The sequence below is a fragment of the Mauremys reevesii genome, linkage group 6 (genome assembly GCF_016161935.1).
Source record: "Mauremys reevesii isolate NIE-2019 linkage group 6, ASM1616193v1, whole genome shotgun sequence".
NCBI classification, from domain to species: domain Eukaryota; kingdom Metazoa; phylum Chordata; order Testudines; family Geoemydidae; genus Mauremys; species Mauremys reevesii.
In genome coordinates, this window is record NC_052628.1 from 95,238,448 (window position 1) to 95,264,525 (window position 26,078).

General features: G+C 41.4%; 1 protein-coding gene across 1 annotated transcript in view; it reads right to left on the reverse strand.

The window, feature by feature from the left end:
- Nucleotides 1-1,658: 1,658 nt before the first annotated feature.
- The window catches only part of LOC120408086 (guanine nucleotide-binding protein G(q) subunit alpha), a 212,114-nt gene continuing 187,694 nt past the window's right edge, over nt 1,659-26,078 (reverse strand). The window contains exons 6-7 of the mRNA XM_039544625.1: nt 6,859-7,012; nt 1,659-2,967 (exon numbers count right to left, since the gene is read on the reverse strand). Coding sequence (XP_039400559.1) covers nt 2,777-2,967; nt 6,859-7,012 — 345 coding nt within the window. The 3' untranslated portion in view covers nt 1,659-2,776. The remainder of the gene's footprint in view (nt 2,968-6,858; nt 7,013-26,078) is intronic.

The following is a 26,078-nucleotide window of genomic DNA, read 5'->3' on the forward strand; positions in this document are numbered from 1 at the left end:
ACCGTGGAAAATCAGGAGCAACTTTATAATGCCATATATAACAAGACTAACTATTCTGATGATCCATTTAGAACATCAGTGTCACTTTTTATCTTCTATATCTACCTGCTGTAGATTTATTAAATAAAATACCTTGACTCACTGGACACTGATGATTTTTTTTTGTTTTGTTACATTTAAGGTTTTCATAACCTTTCAAACACTTCTGTATAATATTCTGTCATATGGTGTTTTTAGGGAAGTAGCAATGTATAACTGTTAGTACATTTGTACAACAGGCTACAATAGTTTCTAAATTAACTTTTCTAATAAAAGCCATCAGAGAGGTAAGACTAATTTGCTGTGCATTTGCCAAGAAAAATGTATTAAAGAGCTCACATTCCAATCCTAGATCATATGGCAAAAGTTATTCTAACAAAGTTGGTTTCTACATCTGTATAAAGCCCTGTCAAAACTCAAGCATTATTTTGAGAGTGTGACCTTTGGGTGTTGTTTTAAATTTACCTCTAATCAGGAATGTACAAATGATTTTATACAGCATGATGCTAGTACCGCTCTGTACTATAGTAAAGTATTTTGTTTGTAAATTAAAAAAAAATCCCTAGTCAGAAATAAACTGACAAAATTTACATTCTTCTCTCTTAAAAAAGTAAATAAAATAACATTATTTAAAATGTGAATTAGCTATAAGACATACAATACAATTACATAGATACATATCAATACAGCACATTCAATCTGCCAAAAAATTAATGATTACAAAGCCAATATGGATGCTGCTATATTACATACATACACACGCACACACACATATATATATACATATATATATGTGTGTGTATGTATGTATGCATGTATGTATGTACAATGATTATAGCATTCATAATTGCACTATACCTACAACCAGTTTTAAATTACATGGTGTCTCATGAGGGAGAAAAAAAATACAACTTTTGTTATTATTGTTTTGCATTGGAGGGGCGGGTTAAAGATGAACCACATCTCATTAGTATTTATTGTTAACTTTGGTACTCAACTAGTAAGCCATTCTCCCCTACCCCCTTCCCTCCCCCCGCTGCTCTGAAGGAGCAATTTCTACATAAATGCACTCTAGTGCTGCATGGTATTGTGGATAATCAGTCCAATTACACGTCAGACCTCTGAGTTCTCTGCAGCTTGCTAGCAGTCTTGTGACTGGTTAAAAAATGTTTTTTCAACCCAACCTGCAGAATAGAGCCTCATACAGGTGTGTGCTGTCTGTGTTGTTTAAAAAAATTGCACATTTAGAGTTCAAAAGTAAGCTCTTTGCTGTTTCATTAATAAATATTTCTATGGAACACTGAGAGAGGCTACTTTATATTAAGCCTATTAGATATCTGTCAATCAATTAACTAGCAACTGTATCAAGACAGGGTCCTGAATATGATTACTCATCAGTAATTTCATGTTTTACAATTAAAGGTGCCCTGATATTACTGCAGAAAATGTTCCCTGTATTCTCATACTATCTTTGACATACGGACAGAGTAAAATTGTCTTTAAATTAGTATAGACAATATGCATGTGCATGATGCACCCAACAGCATTTTCACTCACGCTGCTGTTTTTGGCATTCAAAATGGAACACTTTCTTTTAAAAAAAAAGGGGAGGGGGAACATATGAGCTAAAACTTTAATTCTTTATCATTTGGCAGTAGTCTCAATCCGGTCGTTTCCCAATCAATCAATTTGGCATTTCAATTAGTATCTTACGTTTCAAAGCTATTGGTTTTATAAAAAGCCACATTTTGGCAACATGAATTTTTTTATACAATAAACATAATGTTTAAATTGTGGTCAAAAATATTTAAAAAACTCTAACTAAAAAAAACCAAACCAAACCAAAACAAAAAATAAAAACAAACAAACAAAGCCAACCTGAAAAAACACTGTTTCAGGCTGTAGCCTCTGGGGAAAATGTAGTGTCTATGGCATTTTTGTTTGGCATCTATGATTTGAAAGAAAAGAAAGAAGAAAGGACACATGGCAATTAAAAAGAATTTCTATCATATTCCACATTGCCATTTTGCCTTAGTCATTTCATTACTGTCTTCTATGAATCGTTCTGATTTGCCACGTTATAGCTAAAGTTAAAATCCATGTTACTACAACTGCTGTTTTTGATCCCAATATCCTAGCCCACAGTGTGAAGACAGTTTGCAAAATATCCATGTCAAGAATTTTAAAATCACAGTATCAATACTTTTGATCTTTCAGAAAAAGTACATACTGTAAAATTAGAATGATTGATGGCTTAAATTGTGATGATAGTATTTTCCTGATCAGATCACTGTAGAGAAAACAGTTTGCCAAGGAATGCAACTGAAAAAAAAGGCCATTGTACCTTTGAAAACAATAATAAAATGCAGTGGAGGAAAGGGGAGAGAGAGTGAGAAAGAAAGAGTCAGGGAAAGGGGAAACCAGCTTGATTTTCCCTCAATAGCAAAAAAAACCCCTATCCTTTATGAGTGCATGACTGAGAATTTAAAACACATTGAGTCACAAGGTTTTGCCTAAAAAAATGAGGAAACATGCTGTGAATGTATTTCAGCATCTTTTGTTTTTCCTCAATATAGTTTAAATAAAATCATAATATTTACTACAAACTCTGTGAACATTCACAGAGTCCAGGCCGGCAATAAATTAGTATTATGCAAGTCGTTTTCACAGATAATACAGTCCCTCTTGTATATCTTCAATTGCCCAAAGGGAATTTTGGGGGGTCTACTAGGCACAGTTAGACCAGGTTGTACTCCTTCAGGTTTAACTGTAGGATAGTGTCCTTGACAGCAGCAAAGACGAAGCGGATATTCTCTGTGTCTGTAGCACATGTGAAGTGAGAGTAGATAATTTTATCGCTGTCTGGATTCAGGTCCACGAACATCTTCAAAATGAACTCTCGTGCCGCCTGTGCATCTCGCTGGGGTCCTGTTAGGTTAGAAAAGAAAGTTAGTTTTGCGAAAGCTAATCAAATGCATGAGCTTCTTCTTTGTCAGAGAGAATCCTACTATGTCTAGCACAGGGGTTCTCAAACTGGAGGTCGGGACCCCTCAGGGGGTTGCGAGGTTATTATATGGGGTGGGGTCACAAGCTATCAGCCTCCAACCCAAACCCCACTTTGCCTCCAGCATTTATAATGGTGTTAAATATATAAAAAAGTGTTTTTCATTTATACTCAGAGGCTTGCTATTTCAAAGTGGTCACTAGTACAAAAGTTTGAGAACCACTGGTCTAGCAGTAGGTGGAAGAAAGTTGTAGTCTGTGATACCTGCGTGAGAGAAATAGGGAAAGATTATTTTATAAATCAACTCACACCATGCCCTTGCTCTTTTCTTCTCAGTAGGACCTTTTAAAATAAAATGGAGGGAAATTTCAGAGATAAAATTATGCTCATGAGAACCTAAGTATTTTCCTGCCAATTATTCCCCTTCCCCACCAAGATACCCTACTAAATGGGAGAATGAAATGGACAATCTGTAACCACAAAGGATGAGCAAAACAGAAACCAATCCTTTTATAATTAATCTTTCAGTAATTTCAAAGGGTTAACCAGTGTTTGGGGAATTGTAATTCAGTGTACATGTTTAAACTAAAAACTAATCTTGTATTGTAACATTTACTATTTTACAGCTATGCCTGAGGATTTTAATACATAGTTTAAGTGAGTTACATTCTAAACTATGGGTAGGTTTACACTTACCTTCCGGGTCGACGCGGTGAGTTCGACTTCTCGGAGTTTGAACTATCGCGTCTGATCTAGACGCGATAGTTCGAACTCCGGAAGCGCTGCGGTCGACTCCAGTACTCCACCACTGCAAACGGCGGTGGCGGAGTCGACGGGGGAGCCGCGGAGTTCGACCCCGCCGCGTCTGGATGGGTGAGTAGGTCGAACTAGGGTACTTTGAATTCAGCTACGCTATTCACGTAGCTGAATTTGCGTACCCTAGTTCGACCCCCCTTCTTAGTGTAGACCAGGCCTATGATGACACTGTCTCAGATAGAACTTCATTAATTTTAACGTTCGCTGATAATGAAATACAGTTGCTTTGTAGTTGATGCACTTCTGTTACAAAGTTATTACATTACAAAAGTTAATGATCTAACTAATCAATTGTTTTATCTAACTTACACACAATAATTATCCTATTAAATCAAAATTAAGGCTGCAATTCTCAGAAGGGCATGCAGTCTATGTAACCAGGCTGCACGTTCAGCTATATGCACATGAGGCAAATGGACCAAACACTCACTCCCAACTTGGAATAGCCAATGTGCATCATGCAAAGCCAGTACTTCAGGGAATCGGCAGGAGTGGTCACCACATGTTGCTGCTTTCCCAGACCAGCATTTGTGAGAGTGCTCCAAAGTGTAGGGGTCCCAGAGTGTCTCAAAGAAAAGATCCCCAGATTTTTATTTACAATGGGCAAAGCAAAATATTCTTCATTAGCTTTGTCTTTAGATATGTCTGAACCATTTGGGCTGAAATTTTCCAGAAAAATTTAGCCTGGGCAGACACCTAGCATTGAAAATTTCAACCCAAACAGTTAAAAGTTTGTCAAAGTTATAAACAACTGAAAATAGGATCTTATGACAGGAAGTGTTGGGACACCTTAGTAGGTGGGGATGACCTAGGCTTGAAAGAATACTAAAAATAATTACTATTCAACTGTCAGATTTCAAATAAATAGAGGATTATCAAACTAAAATTATGCTGAATTGTAAATAATAACTATGGTCTGATTCTTGTGGTTGTTCTACATGAGTGAACCCCTGCAACTGCACAGAACAATTTCCAGGACCATGACCTAAGTCTCTCAAATCATAAACTACAGGCGAGTCTCATCTTACGCGGGGGTTCTGTTCCGCGGTTAGCGCGTAAAGCAAAAACTGCGTATAGTCAAAATTACATTGAGTTGAATGGCGGGCGGCATCGCCCGCACTACAGGTACAGTATTAAAATTGTTGTTTTTCTCTTTTTTTGTTTTTGTTGACCGCGTAAAGCTGAAATTGTGCATGTTACATGCGTGTAAGATGTGACAGACCTGTAGTGTTTCCTAATCTCGGTCTTGAAAATTAGAGATACTACCTTTTTCAAGCCTCATCAAATTTGTAGCTTAATCTGCTGTTCACTCTCTGGTAGGGACAATGGAGCCTTTAGGTTAAGTACTCAGCCCTTCAGTCCACTCACCAGATGAACCAGGGACTTTTCTTCCACTCCAAGCAAAGCCTCCACTCAGATACCTTAAATAACTTCATTTTCGCCTCAGGAAAACTTCCAGAATGTACATCCTGCGAGTTTCCTTAGCAACTGGTATGTGACCTGCATAATGTTCTCTGGAACAGGCACATTAAACCTTATATAAGTAACATAAAATTAGAATGAAGGAAACTCCATTATAAAAATGGAGTGGTGGAAGGGTGGGAGGAGTCAGACAGATCTCTTTGAAGCACTGAAAGGACTTATGCCATGTTCCCTTCAGATATCCAGTTCTTAAAAAAAGTTAAATATAAATATGCAAGAAAATGTATATATTTGGCAAAAAATTCATTCTGTTCAAAACCAGCAGCAAAATATCTTAAATTCCTAGAAAAAATATATTATTTTAATTAGATCAGCAAGCACAGTTATAGGCTAGGTTGAAATTAGGTCCACTGATAACATGAGACTATTTCCTCAAAAATCTAAAGGTAATAATTGGAGATATACCAATCTCCTAGAACTGGAAGGGACCTTGAAAGGTCATCAAGTCCAGCCCCCTGCCTTCACTAGCAGGACCAATTTTTGCCCCAGATCCCTAAGTGGCCCCCCTCAAGGATTGAACTCACAACCCTGGGTTTAGCAGGCCAATGCTCAAACCACTGAGCTATCCCTCCCCCTAGACTGAAGACATAAAACCCTCATAAATCATAAATCTAAAATCACGAATCACAACAGCAAATCTCAAATAATTTAGTATCACACAGATACCGTTCCACTCCCCACAAACAATGGAGGTATAGAGTAAAATCCTGGCCTCAGTGAAATCAATGGCAAAATTCCTATTGATTTTAATGGGATCAGGATTTCACCCATAGACTTTATACATTTTAGGGAAATCTTATTTAATATGATACATGGTTTGTGACTACTTCCAGTGAAGCTGGTGAAAATCTACCTGATGTTCTACCTGTTTTCCTATAGCCATTATAAAAAATACTACAAGACTGTAGACTATTTGAAATCATTAGACATTCTCAAAATTGCTGTTTTCATTTGTATTTTTTCTTTTTCTCATGTTTTTAAATCTAGTATGTTACAACTCCATCTTCCCAACCATCAGTTAATCATTGATGCCATAAGTACATATTCTATTAACTTTGCAAACAACCGTTGATGATTATTGCATTACAAGCGTCTATGTACCATATAAACTAAATACATTTCTAAGGCCTGGTCTACACACGTGAATAACGTAGCTGAAGTCAATGTACTTAGATCGACTTACCGTGGTATCTTCACTGCGGTGAGTCGACTGCTGCTGCTCCCCTGTCGACTCCGCCTGCGCCTCTCATGGCAATGGAGTACAGGAGTCGACGGGAGAGCGCTTGGATGTCAATTTATCGTGTCTAGACTAGATGCGATAAATTGACCCCCGCTGGATCAATCGCAGCCCGCCACTCTGGAGGGCAGTGTAGAAATACCTTAAGCAATATGTACTGGAAAGATCTGTTGGTCTGCAATTTAGACAATGCTGTTTCCCACATATCACCGTTGTAGTGTAAATGCAGTCAGTATCTCAATATCTGGAGCATGAATTCTGGTGTTGCAATATTACTTACCATCATACTCTGGGAAATAGTCAACTAGATGGGAGTACATAATTTTCTCCTCTAGAAGATCTTTTTTATTTAAGAACAGAATGACCGAAGAGTTCTGGAACCATGGATATGTGATAATTGTCCTAAACAGTGCTTTGCTTTCCTCCATTCGGTTCTGGAAGAAAATAAGAAAAAGAGAAAGGAAATGATGTGGTCACAAAATACGTTAGCTGTGTTTGCAAACTGAACCATTCTATCATATGAATTTACTTGTTGCTCCCTAGGGTTTTATAGCTTCAAATCACAATTTCTGTATAAACAGTTTGTTAACTCTGTAGGATGTTTCAGTTATGCAAGTTGAGGCTAATGTACAATAAGCATGATTTTTTTTTTTAAAAAGGGCCATGAATGTTAAAGGTGTAATAGGAACTGACAAAGTCTGTCTATTTATGTGTACAGCTGTACACAAACCCACATTACTGGAAAACGTGTGGTGGGAAAGCCAAATGTACAAAAACAAAGCATAAGAGCTAAGTTAAGGAGAGAGCATTCTCCTTTGTTTTCAGTTTCCTAGTTTTTGTTGGTTCAGTGTTTCAACCTTAACTGCTTAACCACTGCTGAAACATAAACTGGATTTGTATTATTGTTTTAATAGTCCTGAAGTCTATAATTATGTCTGAAAGGACTTGTCTATATTGCAAACTTTTAATGTGTTTCAATACAATTGAGAAGAATTTAATTATCTGACACGATGCTGACTTTACTTAGGGGCAGTACAAACTGGGTTCAGAATTGTATCAGCTAACTATGGTAAAACTCCTCTCCTCTCCTGTGAATAGCTCTATGACATAACTCTTGTTGCCCATAGACTTGAACAGCAGTAGCAACAGCATGATGAAAGTGAAAGAGGATTGTTACAGTCTAGCCATTGCCTGCAGGGTTGTGAAGAGCAGCTATGAAAAAATTAGGTGCCCTGCTAATTTTACCACTGCTTGGCTATAAGCCCCAGCATAGGCACTGAAGCTGCATGTAGAGAGACAAAGATAATGCTTTATAGTTGGGTTTTGTTTACTTGTGTGCTTTTGTACATTTTACATCCAGTTCCTTAGAACATTTTTGTTAAAAGAAAAAATCAACTCTGCAGAAATTGATATGTTAGTCCTCTCATACCAGGGCAAGTTTCCCATTGGTGGATAAACAACTGGAATTTTCAAAGCGCTGCAATAATTAATTAAATCTCACAACATACATTTAAGACAGCAAATATGGGAAAACTAAAGCACAGAAGGTGGGAGCCACACAGGTACATAGACGCCTAAGTCCCATTTTTAGGCGCCATTGTGTTCCACAAAACTCACACTCGGTTGCCTCCTAACCCTGTAAGCATCTAAACTCACTCAGCAACTATATTTTTACAGTAGAAGTTCCCTAGGTGCCTATGTTCCTCCCTTTGGGCATGCACACTACTGCCTCCCTCTAGGTACCTGGGCACCTATCTGCCACCTAAACCCCAGAGTGATCCACACATCTGGGGAAGATAGGCGTTCACATGTGGGGCCTGAACTGGTAGGCTTGATCAGAGGCTGCCTAACTCCACACAAAGCAACTAGAGGGGTGTGGGAGGAGGTGGCCACTCTTATAACCTTTAGTCCAGTGTGTAGGGTTGAATTCTCCTGTTGAATTCAGTGGAACCAAGATATCACGCAGAAAGTTCAAGTGACTCACTCAAGGTCACTATATCAAGACACTGGCATAGTTGGGCACAGACTCCAAATCATTAGACTGTCAAGTCTGTGCTTTAAACACTAGATCATGCTTCTTCAACATTTTGTATAGGCCAGAGGTTCTCAAACTGTGGTCCATGGACCACCAGTGGTCTGCGAGCTCCATTCAGGTGGTCTGTGGATAGTTCCCTTTAAGGAACTCCCTTTAAGGTGGACAGCCGCATACAAGAGAATGAAGGGCCACCCACCTAATTAGTGGAGCCTCGCAGGCATGGCTCTACTAATTAGGTGCCTAGAGCCTGGAGAAGATGCCCATGTAAGGTGAGTTGGTGGCTTTGGGGGGAATAGGGGGTATATGGGAGGGGGCAGTGGAGTTAGAATGGGGGGGTGGAGGGAATTTGGGACGTGCAGGGCTGCGGCGACCAGAGAAAGAGGCGACTTTCCCCCAATTCCAGGGCTGGGGCTGCCGGGGAAAGATGGCCCTCCTTCCCAGCCCAGCTTTGTGGCTGCTGAGGAGGGTGAGAGACTCCCCTCCTTCCCAGCCCCACCTTGGGAGCTGCTGTGGTGGGGGAGAGAAGAAGAGGCCCTCACTCCTTCCCAGCCCCAGCTCAGAGGCTGCTGCAGCGGGGGAGAGAAGGCACATCCATCGCATTAGAACGGTAAGACTACTGATATTAAAATATGAGTTGTGTGCTTTTATTTGTAGAACAAAAAAACATCAATTATTATTTTTTTTATATAGCGTTTTATCCAAAGTGCTTTATAATAGTTAGCTAGCGGTACAAACAACATTTGGAAAGATCATTAAGTTGTCCACCGAGACCCTCAGCAATTTTCAAGTGGTCTGCGAAAAAAAAGTTTGAGAACCACTGGTATAGATTTCTTGCCACAAACCTATGCCCAAATCCATTTATAACTCACAAAAGTAATTAAATTGAAATCATTTTTATTTCCAGTTTGGCCTTCATAATCATAGAGCTGTATCATAACTTCATTTGACATCAGCAAACCATTTCTACATTTCTGAATCCTTACTTTTGATAACAAAAGTTTGATTCCACTCCCCAAATCCCTAACTGAATTTGGCATTTACAGATACAGTGTGAGTGTAGATTGGCGTTTGTGGGCTAGCAGCATGTTCTCCTTCCACAGCAAATTAAAGAGCTATTAAAACACTTTAAATCTTATGAATAATTATCAAAGTGCACAGGAAACATAGTGGCTTGAATTACTAATGCAAGCTTGAATTATATGGCCTTTGCAGAACTCTTAATCGGAGTTGCAACATTCTCATCCAGCTATCTGACTGTAATGCAGAAGTCTCTCTCTCTGTGATTTTCACAACACAGTGTTACACAGACAAAATGTGCCAGTTTGCAGTGGCAGATTAGCCACTGGGCCAATCGGCCTGTGCCCAGGGGCTCTGGCCAATTGGGTTGCCCCTGCATCCTGACCTGCTCCGCCTGCTTGCTCAGTGTTCCTGCTGGGTAGTGAGTTGGGGCATGGGGGCTTGCCCTGCTCCACCTGCCCAGCGCTCCTGCCGGGGAGTGGGGGCTTCCCCGACTCCTCAGCAGAAGTGCCAGGCAGGCGGAGTGGAGCAAGGCCCCGTGCCCTGACCCCACTCCCCAGTAGGAGCGCCAGGTGTGTGTGGGGGAGCGGGACAGGGCAAGCCCTTGTGTCCCTATCTGATTTCCCCAGCAGGAGTGCCGGGGGGGACTGCAGGTGGAAGGGTTGGGGAGGGGGCCCCCACTTGCTCTGGCCCAGGGCCCCACAAAAGCTTAATTCGCCTCTGGCAGTTTGCATAATCTTCTGATTCTTGTTCCAAGAAAACTCCTGAAATCTATGCTTGGCAAAGATGGTTATTAGACAGCTAACATGTTTTACATTTTCTTTTTCAAAAGGATGCCAAACAAGATGAAGTAGAACAGGCACACAGGCTAAGTCAACATTCATACTTAAAACAGGTCTTGTACCAAAATTCATCTAACTTATTAACTCTACATATGCAAGTCTGCATTACTACAAATAATGAAATTTCCTGTGGGGGGGGACACAATAAAGAAGCAACATCTCATTAATAAAAAGTATATACTATTCATTATAACATACAGTTATCAGGGGCGGCTCTAGGCACCAGCAAAACAAGCTGGTGCCTAGGGCGGCAAAATCTAGGGGGCGGCAAAAGGCTGGGGCTCCAGCTCATCCTGCCGCTGTGAGGTGAGGAGCGGCCCGTCCCCTGCAGCCGGGGGGGTGGGGGGGGCGGCAGGCTGGGCCGGCGGACCTGCCGCAGTCATGCCTTTGGGAGGTCCACCGGAGCCCCGGGAGGACCGGACCTGCCGCAGGCATGACTGCGGAGGGGGCGCTCGTCCCGCGGCTCGGCTGGACCTCCCGCAGGCATGACTGCGGCAGCTCAAGCGGAGCCGCCGGACCCGCGAACCGTCTGCAGCCGCGGGAGGTCCAGCCGAGCCGCGCGACCAGCGGTCCCTCTGCAGTCATGCCCGCGGGAGGTCCGCTGCTCCCGCGGCTCCGGGGCGCCTCCCGCGCATGACTGCTTGGGGCGGCCAAAAACGTAGAGCCGCTCCTGACAGTTATACATTCCTTAAGTATGAAAGTTGCCATATATAGTCACCATTTTTGTTCTTATAGGCTTATCAGTTACTGAAAAATGTGTAGTTTTGTATTTTACAGTCACACACTATAAACGTATGAAATATTGATGTCATGCTTAGAACTCTGAGGGACACATTATGTCTTCAATTACACCACTGGAGTCAATGAGTTTGCATAGGTGTAACTGAGGGTAAATTTTGCCCTAAGTGTGTAAAATGAATTTTAGTTACTACACTGTAAAAAAACTGCCTACAAAAATTTTACTAATTTATCAGAAAAACTGTGAGATAGAAACAAGCAGATAATTACATATACAAATAAAGAAGAAGAAAAAAAAAGAAAGAAAGATGATAGGTGTTTTAATTTGCCTTAAGGGCCTGATTTTCCTGTCCTATTGATGCATATTAGGAATAATGCCACTGAAATCAACCGTTATACACTGATATAAAAGAGGTGTAAGAGGAGATGTGCGGTTTTTGTTTGCTGGTATCTAGGACTTTTAAGAGAAACGGATGATGATTTACCAGAAAAATCAAATATCATCAGTATTGGACTTATACCCCGAATGTATCTAGTTAGAAGACAGCAGAACGCAAATTGACAGGTACTTGCATGGGCATAAGGCAGAGATCATCAATCAGCTCCTCACTCTGCCCGGCAGTGCTTAATTTGCTGAGCACTGTTTCCCTTCTGAATATGTGGACAGTGGAGAAAGACTGGCTCTGATTTCCCTAGCTTCAGTAGGGAGGGGAAAGATTTGCTCCACTCCCATTTCTGATGACTAAGAGAGAGAGATCTTTTTGCTGAACCAAATGCACTCTGATGACCTTTTGAAGTCAATTGCTATTGCCAGTGATGCACAGTCCATAGGAGCCCTTGCCCGAGCGGGCTATTCAGAAAGCGTTCACCTAACTGCATGGAAAAATCCTGGAAAGCAAAGTTAGTAGCAATCACAACCAGCCCTGCCTCATTCACTGCACAATAACTAGAAGGTGCAGTAAAGAGCAAACATCGCACCTATCCAGAATTTTTAAAATATACAAACTAACAAACTTTTTAAATTTTTGTATAAAAATTTTTGTATAAAAATATACAAACGTTGACAGGCTAGCATGTGCACAGAAGGCCCCTTTCCTGTAGAACAATTAGAACGAGAGAGAGAGTTTAAATTTCAGCATGCGGGTCACGTTCAGCTCCGTGTCTGTATTTCACTGGATCCGGATGGTGCAGTTGACAGGTTTTTTCAGTGTTTTGAGCTTGGATGAAAACTAGCTAGTTGTCGCTCAGCCCAGTTAAAACAAAGGCAATACTTGTAAGTTAGAGGAAACCACTAAAGGAAATGGCAGAGGTAACATCTGCTCCTCGTCTCATGGAATTTGTCCACATTTTGGTACTTCAAGTTTGCAATTTTGTGAGTTCTCACTGAATCCTAAGTTATTTCTGGAAGTTCCCATAGTAACAATGACTAAGACTGGCTCTTTTTTTCCTTCCCCATCTGCTCTTGGCAAAGTGGATATTCCATTTTCCTTTACATGTGGACTGTTTTATAGTTATAATTAGAGCCCTACCAAATTCATCATCCATTTTGATAAATTTCATGATCAGAGGATTTAAAAAATTTGAAATTTCATGGGTTCAGATATTTAAATCTGAAATGTTATGGTGTTATAACTGTGGGGGTCTCAACTCCAAAGGAGGTTGTGGGGAGGTCTGCAAGACTATTGTGGGGGTGGGGTATTGCCACCATTACTTCTGCACTGCTGCTGGCTGCAGCATTGCCTTTAGAGTGTTTTCAATTTGATCCTAGGTGAAATTCAAGGTCATGGTTTGGACTTAAGGAAGGTCTCAGACAGTTGCTCTCCATGGTTTCACCTAAAGAGATGCAATCACCTGGGATGCTCAAGTTCACAATGCTCCTAAAACAGCTCGCTCTCTGATCCAACAGAGTCTAGGTCTGTTGACTTTTAGGGCATGCTGCAAAGTCTTTTTTCATATGACTTTTTTAAGAGGAGGGAGGAATGGGAGATTATGGGCTGAGTGGGAAAGATCTCAGGCCCAATCCTGCAACTACCTAAGCATGTGCTTGGCTTACCCATGGGTGTAATGTTAAGCATGTACCTATCTGTTTGCAAGGTCAAGTCGCAGGTGTGTTTGGGAGGGTGGAAGAGTGTTAGTGTTTATAATGGGTTAACTGGGGATTATTGTATTATTTTATAAAATATCAATTGTAAACACATCTAGAACACTGGATACATGTGGTTTTATGAACTGTAATAAATAAACAAATACTGAAAACCTAAGCATGGGTAACCTCTGCTCATACATTACAACTAACAGGCAAATACAATTTCAGATGAATTTTTCCATAGAGAGTTCTTCTAATACTGCTTGTACTCTGGTTTTCCTTTAAAAACAAACCCACTCTCTATTGTAAGAACACAGATGGAAGACATTATTGCTCCATCCTGTAAACCTCACATTAATTGCTATATAATAATTTGTAATGAATAATTTGATTTTCAAACAAATACATAAAAAAGAAACGGGGTGGGGGAACCACTCTGAAAGTACTACAGAAAACACTGACCATTTGAGACCATCAGACATGTGGGAGTACTTTCTCTTTTGAATTAATTTATTTGGTCATCTGTTAAGAATAAAGCTCTTTATTTGCCTTTGTATACTGCACAGGATCACATAATTATGTGGCCTATTTGACATAAAAACGAAAATAATACAAAACACACTTTGTGCCAAGTTCCTGCCTGGAGATTAAAAATTAAAACAAAAGTAAAAATAAGTTGACAAATTTGATAATGTGTGAGCTGTTTTCAGCAGGGCTCTTATACTAAAGGACTATAGAAGTGAGGAGTTTTTGAACCCTGCTTGCCACACCCAGTTCCAGATATGGCTGCAATCTTCCCCCAGAAAGACTGCCAGTTCATGATTGTAAGTATTACAGTCACAGTTAAAAAGATGGGCTGGATTTTCACCAAACCAACACACTTGTGCTGGCATTACCCCGCCAATCTTTCCTTCTGTTCCATGGCTGACGATGGGTCTTATCTAGCTGTCCATCATGTATATCCTTGTTTGCAGGCCGTTTTTGGACAGTGTAAGCAAAATGTGGCTACTTCCTGAGCACTGTCAACCATGCTCCTGAAACTTGGCCAACAGAGGCAGCGACTGTAGCTATGCCAAGGTTAGCCAGCTCCAGAACGGACGATTTTGATTCTGCAAACCTTCCAGCCTCAGTTAAAACTTGGAACAAAGGATTGTTTAAGATCAGATTTGGAATAACCTCCTGGTTATAGGCTAGCAACAGTAGGTTTAAATGTAACACATAATTTCTGCATATGCGTGCATGTACAATATATATATACTGTACAAACGATGAGACAGTGACTACTCAGGGGAGTCAAACACTGCACCTAACAAGTGTTTGCAAGATCATTTTGTCCTCTTCAGTTGGATACAATAGTAGTTTTTTAATGCACCAAAGGTACCACAAGAGAACAAAGGTTTGGTTTTGAACACATTGCATACAAACAGTGGTTATTCTCCCAATCCCATTCTTCCTTTGCTCATTTAGAGCCAGAACTTCGTATGGGGTAAATCAGCATACCTCCGCTGGAGCTATGCCAATTTATACAGCTGAGGTTCAGGCCCAACTTATGTGCTGTTATGGAGGCATAAAGTAAACAACAAATAGTGTATAGTGGTTTTTTTTTTTGTTTTTTTTTTTTTTTTAGGAATACGCTCTCTCATATTACATATAAAGTAATGAGCACTGTGCCCAACCTCCAATTTGAGTAATTATTAGAATTGTGCAAAACCTGCTGGTGTTTGGTTCGTGCTGGCTGCTTATAGCTTCTGTTTTGTAGGTACTTGCTAGAAGACCCCAAGGAGCAAATCTGGTCACCTCTTCCATGGCTGCAGAAGGCCCCTTTGAATGAGAACCACTGTGGTGCTGCTATTCGAGAGAAGAATCCCTAGTGCGTGCACCTCTTCCTGCACAGTGGTGTGTGGGGTGGAAGGCATGACATGAACATGGCTTGGCTACTGAAGGTGGGCTGTGGGGTCTCAATGTAAACCTGGTAACGTTGACATGAAATCAGAGTGATTCACTATCCTGCTTCACTCCCTCATTTAGTTATCTCACTATTGTCAGCCCTAAGTGTTCAAAAATCATGAGTCAGACCCATACGCTCATGAGATTTAAAAAAAAAATCCTGTGATTTTTAAGGCAAAGTAATACATTTGAGGTTGTTTTTATTTGCCTTCTTGGTTTTGAGCCTTTAGGACTTCATGTTTTCAAAGCTTTTTCCCACAAGTATGAGACCTGGAAATGTCCTTGCTTTTTTAAATACAAGCTGAGAGTCTCACATAAGCCCATGATTCCATGAACTGACACTTTTGTGAGACTTGCCATCAAATCAGAAGAATCAGTAAAAATCGATGTTGTAAGGAATGGCCGTGCTATTACCATTTCCTGCCTGTTCAAGCTTCTCAGTTCTCCCCGCTGGCATGTGAATGCAGATGTTATTGATACAGTTAGCAGTGGAACTGGAGGAGCCTTGCCCAAGTTACCAAATTGGGTGGGAGACAGTTCAGTCTTCTGAGGAGGCTTCTCATGAAAGACCTATTTATTTGCCCATTCTGAAGGAACAGGCCAAACAGCACCCATTCCTATTCCATCCCTCAAAAACAACCCCCAAAATGAGGAATCATACCAGTTGATTTCCCCAGAATACTATGGAGAGGATAATTTGTAGACCACTATCTGCCCTCAGAAGACACAGGTAACTGGAGGACTGTAAAAGAGAGGAAGGATCTGGAGACTGCCCAAACCCTCTCCCAGGTTCACTTCAGTTTTGAAATTCAAAGGCAGGTTTCACATAGTTTTGGGGTTTTGATGCAAAAGTTTTTCATAGCCCTTGTAATAATCTGCATGCCTTGATTTTCCTTATAGTATCACCTAGAAATATTTGGCTGAACTAGCTGGTGGCCTAACGCCACTGAATTCTGACCCATTATTCTTCATTTCCTTTCCTCAAGTGTTATGTAGTGTTGATATACATTAGTAAGTAGCTGAGGCATTTTATCCCACAGTTAGTTGCATTTCACTAATGGGGAAAATGACTCATTTAATTAGTAATGTACACTGGGATCCTTTTGAATAAAAGGTACAATGTAAATATGTCACTGTGATGAAGTGGGACTGTTCTTAATGTTTCATCTGAATACTGTGTGGGTGCCGCAGTTTCTGGCCAACACTCTGTCTCCTGGCAACTAATGGCCTGGGCCCTTTCCCCCTGCAAGGGGATGCTAAAGGTGTGGGAGAACAAAGAGGTCAGGTGACCTCCTGGCCCGGGAAAAGAACTCAGCAGAGAAGGAAGGGCTGGAGGAGGTTTCAGTTTGGAGCTGGCTGGGGCCGGGAAGTGAGTGCAGACGGGGTTGTCTGGCTCTCTGGGCCCCAAAATGAACCCGGCTGAGGGGTCCCGTTCTCTGTACCTATAAGCTCTGTTTTATACCGTGTTCCTGTCATCTAATAAACCTCTGTTTTACTGGCTGGCTAAGAGTCACATCTGACTGCAAAGTGGGGGTGCAGGACCCTCTGGCTTCCCCAGGACTCTGCCTGGGTGGACTCGCTGTGGGAAGCGCACAGAGGGACATATGCTGAATGCTCCAAGGTCAGACCCAGGAAGGTGAAGCCGTGTGAGTTTCCTGCCCTGAAGACAGTCTGCTCCAAGGGAGAGGAGGCTCCCCAAAATCCTGACTGGCTTTGTGGGGAGCAGTTTCAAAGCATTGACTGGGGACTCTGTGACAGTCACATCACTTATTACCGAGTTTTAAGTGCATTGACATATTATGGAAGCATCATAAATTATGACTGTAAAGTTCAAGGAAACCCAAGATGGAAAGGGAGTCTGTAATTCAAATTCTGCTTGTTTTATAATTTATAATAGCTTATAATACAAAGTTCCAACAATAAAATCCAGCTGAGAAAATTTTAGGAGAGGGGAGATAACTCCCTGAATAAACCATGTGGCAAACCCAGGACAAATGGCTACAAAGGGAGGAGTAGGAATTAGTCCCAGGGGGGTTAAAAGGCCTCTCCCTATCCATTGAGGGGAGACAGCCATGGAGAAATTAGGTTCAGCTGGAACAGGAGTTACCAGGGAACTAATTAGGTTCAGCTGGCCCCAATTGCTGGAGACCTTTTTAAACCCTCCCTGGCAGGGAAACGGGGGGGGGGGGGGAGGGAGGGAGAAGGGAGAGAAAGAAAAGCTGCCAGTGAGTAGGTGCAGCAAGACTCTGACCTCTCCCAGCAAGGAAGACTGCACTCTGTCCCCAGAAGGGGAGAAAAACAGCAAGGGACTGACTGAGAAAAGGATCAGCCAGACCCTGTGTGACCGGGAAGGACTTTGCTTTGCCCAAGCCTGTCTCTCCAAGGAAAAAAGGGACTGAGCCAGCTGAGGAGAAGCAGGTACTTTGCCACAACCAATATTGTAAAACGACTTAATTCATACTTACGTCTGTCTTTTATGGCTATTGACCACATTCACAATAGGCTCAGTAGTCAACTTGCAGAAGCAGGCTGTTGGTTACTACACTCACAAGCCCATCACACCAAAGGCATGTTGTGGAATTGATATGCTGGGGCCATAGCAGAAAAGAGGAGACATTCTTCCTGTTTTACTGTTGCCGAATTGTGGGGTGGGAACAGATAGGAAGCTCACTCCCTGAAAATGTGTTTTTTGTTTTTTTTTTCAATTTTAATAGAAGGCTTCTTGTGAACAATTCTTGAAGCACCATTGGTGATGCTGGCCTCAGAAGAGCTCTTTGGTTTGTATACTAGTCAGTGGTCATTGCTTACTGAACTAAGGGATAGAAATGGTAATTCCTCAGAATGAAAGGAAAAACATCCAGGGGACCCCATCTGGATCAGCTCTTTTTGAAACCATATGTGGCTAAGGTACAATCATAACTAGAGAAAGACAGTAACGTTCATTAATAAATTGTGGCCTTGGGCATGTAACGGGAAGGTTATTTGGACGGGGGAAGGTTTCTCTAATGCAACTTACTTTATTTTCATCATAAAGCATAAATGCAAGTTACTTTTGTTAGTCATATTAGTATTGAGTGTTGTCTGTATTTAATACTAATAGTAACAAAACAACAAAAATATTATAACTCTGTAAATTAAATCCAACCAGCCTTTTTCAATAACACATGAAGATACACTGATAAATTCCAAGCCTTTATAAAGCCACACTATATATTTATATGGCATGGTTATAAAAAACAGACTTTTGGAAACTGTCCTGATCCTTCTGAAAGCAAACAGTAATCTTGCTTACTCGCCCAGAGCAGAGCTGATTTGGCAGACCTTTTCCTCTGATTCAGGAGAGTCAGAGCATTATCGTGTATTCTCATTCATTGAGTAAAAAAATCCCTTATAAGGCAACCCCTTGACTACTCTCTTCACAGCAATTGCTAATTAGTTACATGTTCTTGGGTTTGTTTATTTATTTAGAATACACTACACCTCTACCTTGATATAACGCTGTCCTCGGGAGCCAAAAAATCTTACCGTGTTATAGGCGAAACCACATTATATTGAACTTGCTTTGATCCACCGGCGTGCGCAGCCCTGCCCCCCTGGAGCACTGCTTTACCACGTTATATCTGAATTCATGTTATATCAGGTCGCGGGGTAGAGGTGTATAATATGTATGGTATGACTTTTTTGCATTTGTATTCACAGTTAGCTGTTTTTTAGGTATTTTACAATTTTCTTTGTTGGTTCTTATGTTGCTAATTTGTTTTCTCAAAGGAATAACTAACTAAGGTAATAAAAAAAAGGTAATAATTGGAGATATACCAATCTCCTAGAACTGGAAGGGACCTTGAAAGGTCATCTAGTCCAGCCCCCTGCCCTCACTAGCAGGACCAATTTTTGCCCCAGATCCTTAAGTGGTCTCCTCAAGGATTGAACTCACAACCCTGGGTTTAGCAGACCAATGCTCAAACCACTGAGCTATCCCTCCCTCCTAACTAAATAAATAATGATGCAAGTTTACAAAGCCCAAACTTGTAAGTTGATGAGGTTCCCACTACCTCAGAAGAGAACAGACACCCACTACATAATTCAAGCTTGGGGCTTATCTAGTGCAAACCATAATAAAATCTGTGGCACAAAACCTGCAAACAGGCAACTATTAATAAGCAAGAAGAAGAGTGGAAATCTACTTTTTCCCATTTCAGAATTCTTACTTTTGGCTGTGTGTACCTTTCAGAATTCAGCTCAGCTTCAGGTAAAAGTAAACAAGTAAAAGTAAACATGGCTGCTGTTGGTTCTGTGTGCTATGGGGAGAGACCATCAACAGTGCCCTTTCATTGTCCTTATAAGAAAGGTACAGAGGAAGGTGTTCTTTAATGCCCTTTTAAAACTCTCCATGGTTTACAAGAGTCTTCAGAAGCCACCATGGATAACCAGCAATTGAAATCATCAATACCACACATCAGCAGTCTGTGGCTTCTATTAAAAATAAAAGACCTCATATAAAACCTTTTATCTACTATAATGTTTGCCAGAGGAGAGTGAGAAGTGAAGCGGGGAGCAGAGAGACCTCTCAGAAATCATGTGGATGAGAAATTATAGCATAAATTCCAACAGAAACTGAACTTTCCAGTAAAATGTTGCAATGCAAATTCCTGAGCATGATTATGTATTATTACTGTTCTGGATTTGTATGACTTTTTATTAGTCTATCACTAAACAATTTAATATAATTACAATGAAGAACAAGAACTCTATGACTGATACAATAACTTTCTTCAGCTCCCAAAACAAATACTGGGGGAAAGAGAAGAAGTCATTTGATATCAGCACACAAATAATTCTGAGCTAACTAAGTACGAGTACGTTAATGGAACTATTCCTCTGCTTAATGTTAGCCACATGCTTAAGTGCTCTGTTGAATTGGGGTCTAAATCGCTCAGATAAACTGTCTTTTTCACAACAGAGAGAAAAAATATCTACATCATGCATACTGCTACCTCTGAGTGGCCTCTCCCAGTTTGTGGCCTGCATGGAGAAAAGCCATAGTGATTGCTGGGCGTCTCTGGGGCTTTTGCATTTGGAGAAGGATTTCCCCCCTGGTGTATTTCACTGAGATTTACCCATTATGAAAAAGAAGTAAATATATTTTACATTTTTACTCTGAAGGCAAACCTTCTATTAATAATAATTATTCCCATCTCCTATGCTCCACAGCTTTATACAGAGATTGGCTTCAGAATGATGATGACTTCTACTAATTAGCACATGGTAAAGGAATGGCTATTAAATGAGAACAGATACTGTGTCAGGTGATACATATACAGTACAAATGTGTTTGTATAGTGCTGAGCAGAATGGGGCCAGGATCTGCGACTGGGGCCTCTAGGAGCTATCACAATACATATAAATAACAACAACAACAACATATTTACTGTATTTAAGGTTTAAGTCCTAATGACTTAAGACACTTCTTTTCTTACAACTAAGACCAGCTAGGTGCTCAGACTAACTGCCCTCAGATTTAAATGGAGCTGTTGTCAGGCAGGGCTGCCAACTTTCTAATCGCACAAAACCATGGCCCCCTTCCCCACAGCTCTGTCCCCCGCTCACTACATTCCCCCTCCCTCAGTGGCTCGCTGTCCCCCGCCCTCACTCACTTTCACTGGGCTGGGACAGGGGGTTGGGGTGTGGGAGGGGGTGAGGGCTCTAACTGGAGGTGTGAGCTCTGGGGTGGAGCCAGAAATGAGGAGTTCAGGGTGTGGGAGGGGGCTCTGGGCTAGGGCAGGGGGTTGGAATGTGGGAGGGGTTGAGGGCTGGGGGTGTGGGCTCTGGGGTGAGGCCGGCAATGAGAGGTTTGGGGTGCAGGAGGGGGCTCTAGGCTGGGGGATGGGGCAGAGTGGTTCAGGGAATGAGAGGGGACGCTGGGCAGGGGGTTGGAGTGCAGGAGGGGGGTGAGGGCTCCATCTGGGGGGTGCAGGCTCTTGGGTGGAGCTGGGGATGAGGGGTTCAGGGTGCAGGAGGGGGCTGCAGGTTGAGGCAAGGGGGTTGAGGTGCAGCGGGGTGAGGGCTCCATCTGGGGTGCGAACTCTGGGGTGGGGTTGGGGATGAGTGGTTTGGGGTGTAAGAGGGGGATCCAGGCTGGGGTTGGGGTGCAGGCTTACCTCAGGTGGCTCCCAGTCAGCAGTGCAGTGGGGCTAAGGCAGGCTCCCTGTCTGTCTGGACTCTGCACTGCGCCCCAGAAGCGGACAGCAGGTCCAGCTCCTAGGCAGGGGGCCAGGAGGCTCTGCGTGCTGCTCTCACCCGCATGCACCGGCCATGCAGCTCCCATTGGCTACAATTCCTGGCCAATGGGAGTGTGGAGCTGGTGTTTGGGCAGGGGCAGCACGCGGAGCCCTGTGGGCCCCCTGCCTAAGAGCTGGACCTGCTGGCTGCTTCTGGGGCACAGCGTGGAGCCAGGACAGACAGGGACTAGCCTGTCTTAGACCCGCAGCACCACCAACCGGACTTTTAACGGCCTGGTCGGTGGTGCTGACCCGAGCTGCAAGGGTCCCTTTTTGATCGGGTGTTCCAGTCGAAAACTGGATACCTGGGTCATCCTATTGTCAGGTTTCCAGTGAAGGGCCTTCAATTCTAAATATTTTCCTACTTCCGTGCCCCTTCCAATGCATTTATAAACCCATCTATTTATTTACTCATTTCCCGTTGAAAGGGACTTTTATTGGTGATGGTGTAATTCTTACATGAATTGTAAGATCGCTTAGAGATTTCTTAAGCAGTGAGTTGTAAAAGCACTCTGGGTAGTGATATGCAGATGAACAGACTAAGCATTCCACTTGTTTTAAGTAAAACCACAAACACGGAACTTTTAACCTGGTTGAGATTTCCACAGACCAGGTGCCATACATTTTCTTTCCTGTTATTGAAGCAAATCAGCTTTCACAGAACAAAGATAAAACTGGTATATGTAATAGCAGCCAATGGAATATCTACTAAAAACGTTCTCAAAGATTAATTACAAGAATATTTGTGAAGAAAAGGCCTATAACTTGCATACTTAATTCAGTGTTCTGTTAGTAGCCTCTGCTTCACTAGCTCTACAGAATATCAGAAGCAGGGTTTATTTCAACTGCTTTCCTTGTTATTTATGTATGTCAACTGCTATCTCCTTTGAAGGGATTATCATTTTGAAAGAAATGGTAGAGTTTTGTATTTTCAAGTGAGAAGAGTTTGACTGTAGGAAGTTTGTCGCAGCTGAACCAAAGATGCCAGAAGATATGGATTAGTGTGGCTGTCTGTCAATTAACAACATTCTGGACCATATTACACCAGCCCTAATTGCCTAACAGTTTTGATGAATAACTTTCAGACTATGACAGGTTTCAGAGTAGCAGCTGTGTTAGTCTGTATCCACAAAAAGAACAGGAGTACTTGTGGCACCTTAGAGACTAACAAATTTATTTGAGCATAAGCTATTTTGATTATCACTACAAAAGTTTTGTTTCTCCTGCTGACAACAGTTCATCTTAATTAATTAGCCTCTTATTGTTGATTGGGCAACTCCCACCTTTTCATGTTCTCTGTATGTATATATATCTCCACACTATATGTTCCATTTCAGACAATGGTGGTTCACAGAATGTAATTTGCTACACTTTATTTGCAATTTATGGTATTTGATTGGTCACATTTTACTTTCTCTTTCCTGACTGAAACTTTATAAGAGGAATAGCCAGTGGTGAATGAAGAATGATGAATTATGACTTGTGAAAAATGAACCCCAAATCATATACTTCTGGCATGAATGCATGATATTTTCATAACTACCACTGGTTGTCTGAATAGTTGTGTGTAATGAATAGCATGAACTCAAGCACAGCAGTGAACTGAATCCAAACTATTCATAAATACGTTTACAAACCTGTTATACAAGTATGTTCACTGCACATTTGGTATAAATGCGTAATAGACCTTTTCGCTGTTTGGTTTAAGTATAAATCAGAAACTGTATGAGAAACTAATATGTGTATGTGTGTGTACATTCGCACATGTGCATGTGTATATTTTGAGCCTAATTCTCCTTTACACTAAGGCCACTTTACACTGCTCTGACAGTGTGGAAGGGCTTTAAAGTAAGAGTAATTAAATTTACTTCCACTTCAGGACCCTCTTGCACGGTTATTTTAAGTGTAAATGCAAATTATGCCAATAATGTTCAGTATATAACAGCAGGTTGCAAAAAGAGCTGTAAAATATTTCGTATGCAGAAGCTTTAGGGATTACCGAAGGAACTCTGGAATTGTTTTTAGGAAAATTTATATTATAAACTAGAATAAAATAAAATTGAAACCAGCTGTGGCTAGCATGTTGTGCCATACAATTCAAGCACATATCAATCACGTTGAATCTTTCCTAAAGCAGCAATATTGAAATTTGCACTCATAGCCTCTGGATAAGTTTCTATCCAAACTGTCGCAAACACATTCTGAACTAAGCTTTAGCTTCTTGTTATATTAATAAAGGGGATGAAAAAATACAGGAGGAAGATTAGGGCAGAAAAAGACTAGCTAAACCAGCTTTTAAATAGTTTCCCAGCTATTATAGAAGGGTTTCCTAGCTATGCTCCCCCTAAGCTGCGCAACCGTGCAGCAGCCTATCAAGAGCTGCACAGGTGCTCAGGGCTGCAACAAGGAGGGCCTCCCCCACAGCCCTGGACCTGCTGCGGACGGGAAGAAATGCTCTCCTCCAGCCCTGGACCTGCCACGGCAAGGCAGGGAGAGACACTCTGCCCCAGCCCCAGGCTGCTGTGGGGAGTTCTCTGTCTCCGCTGTGGCCCTGGGGCAGCCTGCACTCCAAGCCCCTCAGCCCACCCCAGAGTCTGCCCCAGCCCTGAGCTGCCTCCCATACCCTGAACCCCTCGACCCTGGCCCCAATCCAGAGCCCACAGCCCCAGCAGAGCCCTCACCTGCCTGCAGCCCAGCCCTCTGCCTCAGCCCCCTCCCCCACCCCTCACCCCCACCCCAGAGCCCACACTCCCAGCCGGAGTCGTCCCTCCCCCACACCCCAACCCTCTGCCCCCTCCCACACTCCAAACCCCTCGGCTCCACTCCCACCACACATCACCTACTTACTGATGCACATAACATTCATTCCGCACATGCATGAGAAAAATTAGAGGGAACATTGTTTTTTAGTGACTCGTGTGTAGACATATGCACATGTATGGAGGCATATACATATTTGCAGAGGTTTTTCCTTTGTTTCCCTCACTCTTCTCTTCACCAAATATATGCATCAATGTTTGCTCTGTACCATAGCATTCTTTTAATATTCTCATTGCTATCACCTCATTTACCTTGAAACAGTATTAAGTGATTCATCCAATTTGCAAACCTAACTATTGGCATAATGCACCAGTACAAGGAGTGGATTGAACCAATATTTATGTCAGAATACAGCAGACCATGTATTCTAGGACAACATTATTATATTTCCTTATTAATCATCTGAGATATATTTTTTGTATTTAATTACCAAACACTGTGATTTAAGTAACAGAACCTCTCATTATTATGTCATGAAATAATCCCCTTAAATCAAATAAAATGAGACAACTTCACCTTGATTTTATCATTGTGTGTCCCTTTTTTTACTATATAGAAGTGCTATGAATAAATTAGCTTGTTACACTGGGGGGAAGGAGAGAAAGGGGAATTGTATTTAGCATTTATAGATATAAAAAATTACTAGACACGCACATACAGTGTTTTTCTCACACTTTTTCCCAAATCCAAACTTACAATCTGAGTTAGCCTTAGCAATCCCCAGTTTTACAGATTTATTTCTTCCATATATATAAAAAGTCTATATTTTAGTTCAAATGTAAAAAATCCTAATTTCTCTTTCAGCATTGCAATAGAATTATATTTCTTTACATTTATCATGTCTTAGAAAAAATATATATATTACTTCTACAATTGCAGAAATAATAAATTCTATTAATGGTGTCATTTTAACCTCCAAATTTTGCACAAATAACCATTATTTGGCAACAATGGGATAAATCCATGTGGGTCTTACATGTCTGTGGAAGGGCCAAAAAGCCGATTAAAAGCTGAACGAAGAAAACAATGCTTATTCCCAATAGGAAAGACTACATTTTTTAAATCAATAAGATGAGCACAATATTTACATGTACCAATATAGAATCAGTAGTGGAATAAGATTTATTTAACACTTACACTAAATGTCTTTATGGTTGCCTAGAATGCCATCTAGTGGGCAAATTATAAGTTACACAGCAAACAAAATCAGCTATAGAAGTATCAAAGTACTTGGTTTTCCCCTGAAGTATTTTCAATTTAAATAGTTAATTTTAACAATTTTTGGGGGGTGACCAAGTTTTATAGAGAACCTGGATCATGTGTGTGTTTGTGCTGGTAAACGGAGGTAGATCACAAATGAGCAGATGAACATAGATATTAGAAGAGCTTCCAGAGGAGAACTGTGGAGAAGGCAAAGCAGAGAAGAAATACAATTAAAATGGAAGGAGACTCTCTTGCTCTTTTTTAGGTTAACTAACAGGATAAAAAACAGCTTTACACAAATCAGTTAATGTGTACTATCATGACACAGGTGTAGAGAGAAAACTGGCCTGCTAACCTTACCCCACTTCAGGTCTTTAGGACAATTAAGTTACTCTGTACTATGGTGGTCTCATGTGGGAGGGAGCAAAGTTTTTAATGTTGGGCTGTTTACCTGGATTAAGAGGGGTTTGGAAGAAGGGCTGGACTTTTTCTATGAAGAACGGTATTGTGGAGTGTCAGTGAGTTATAGTGTTT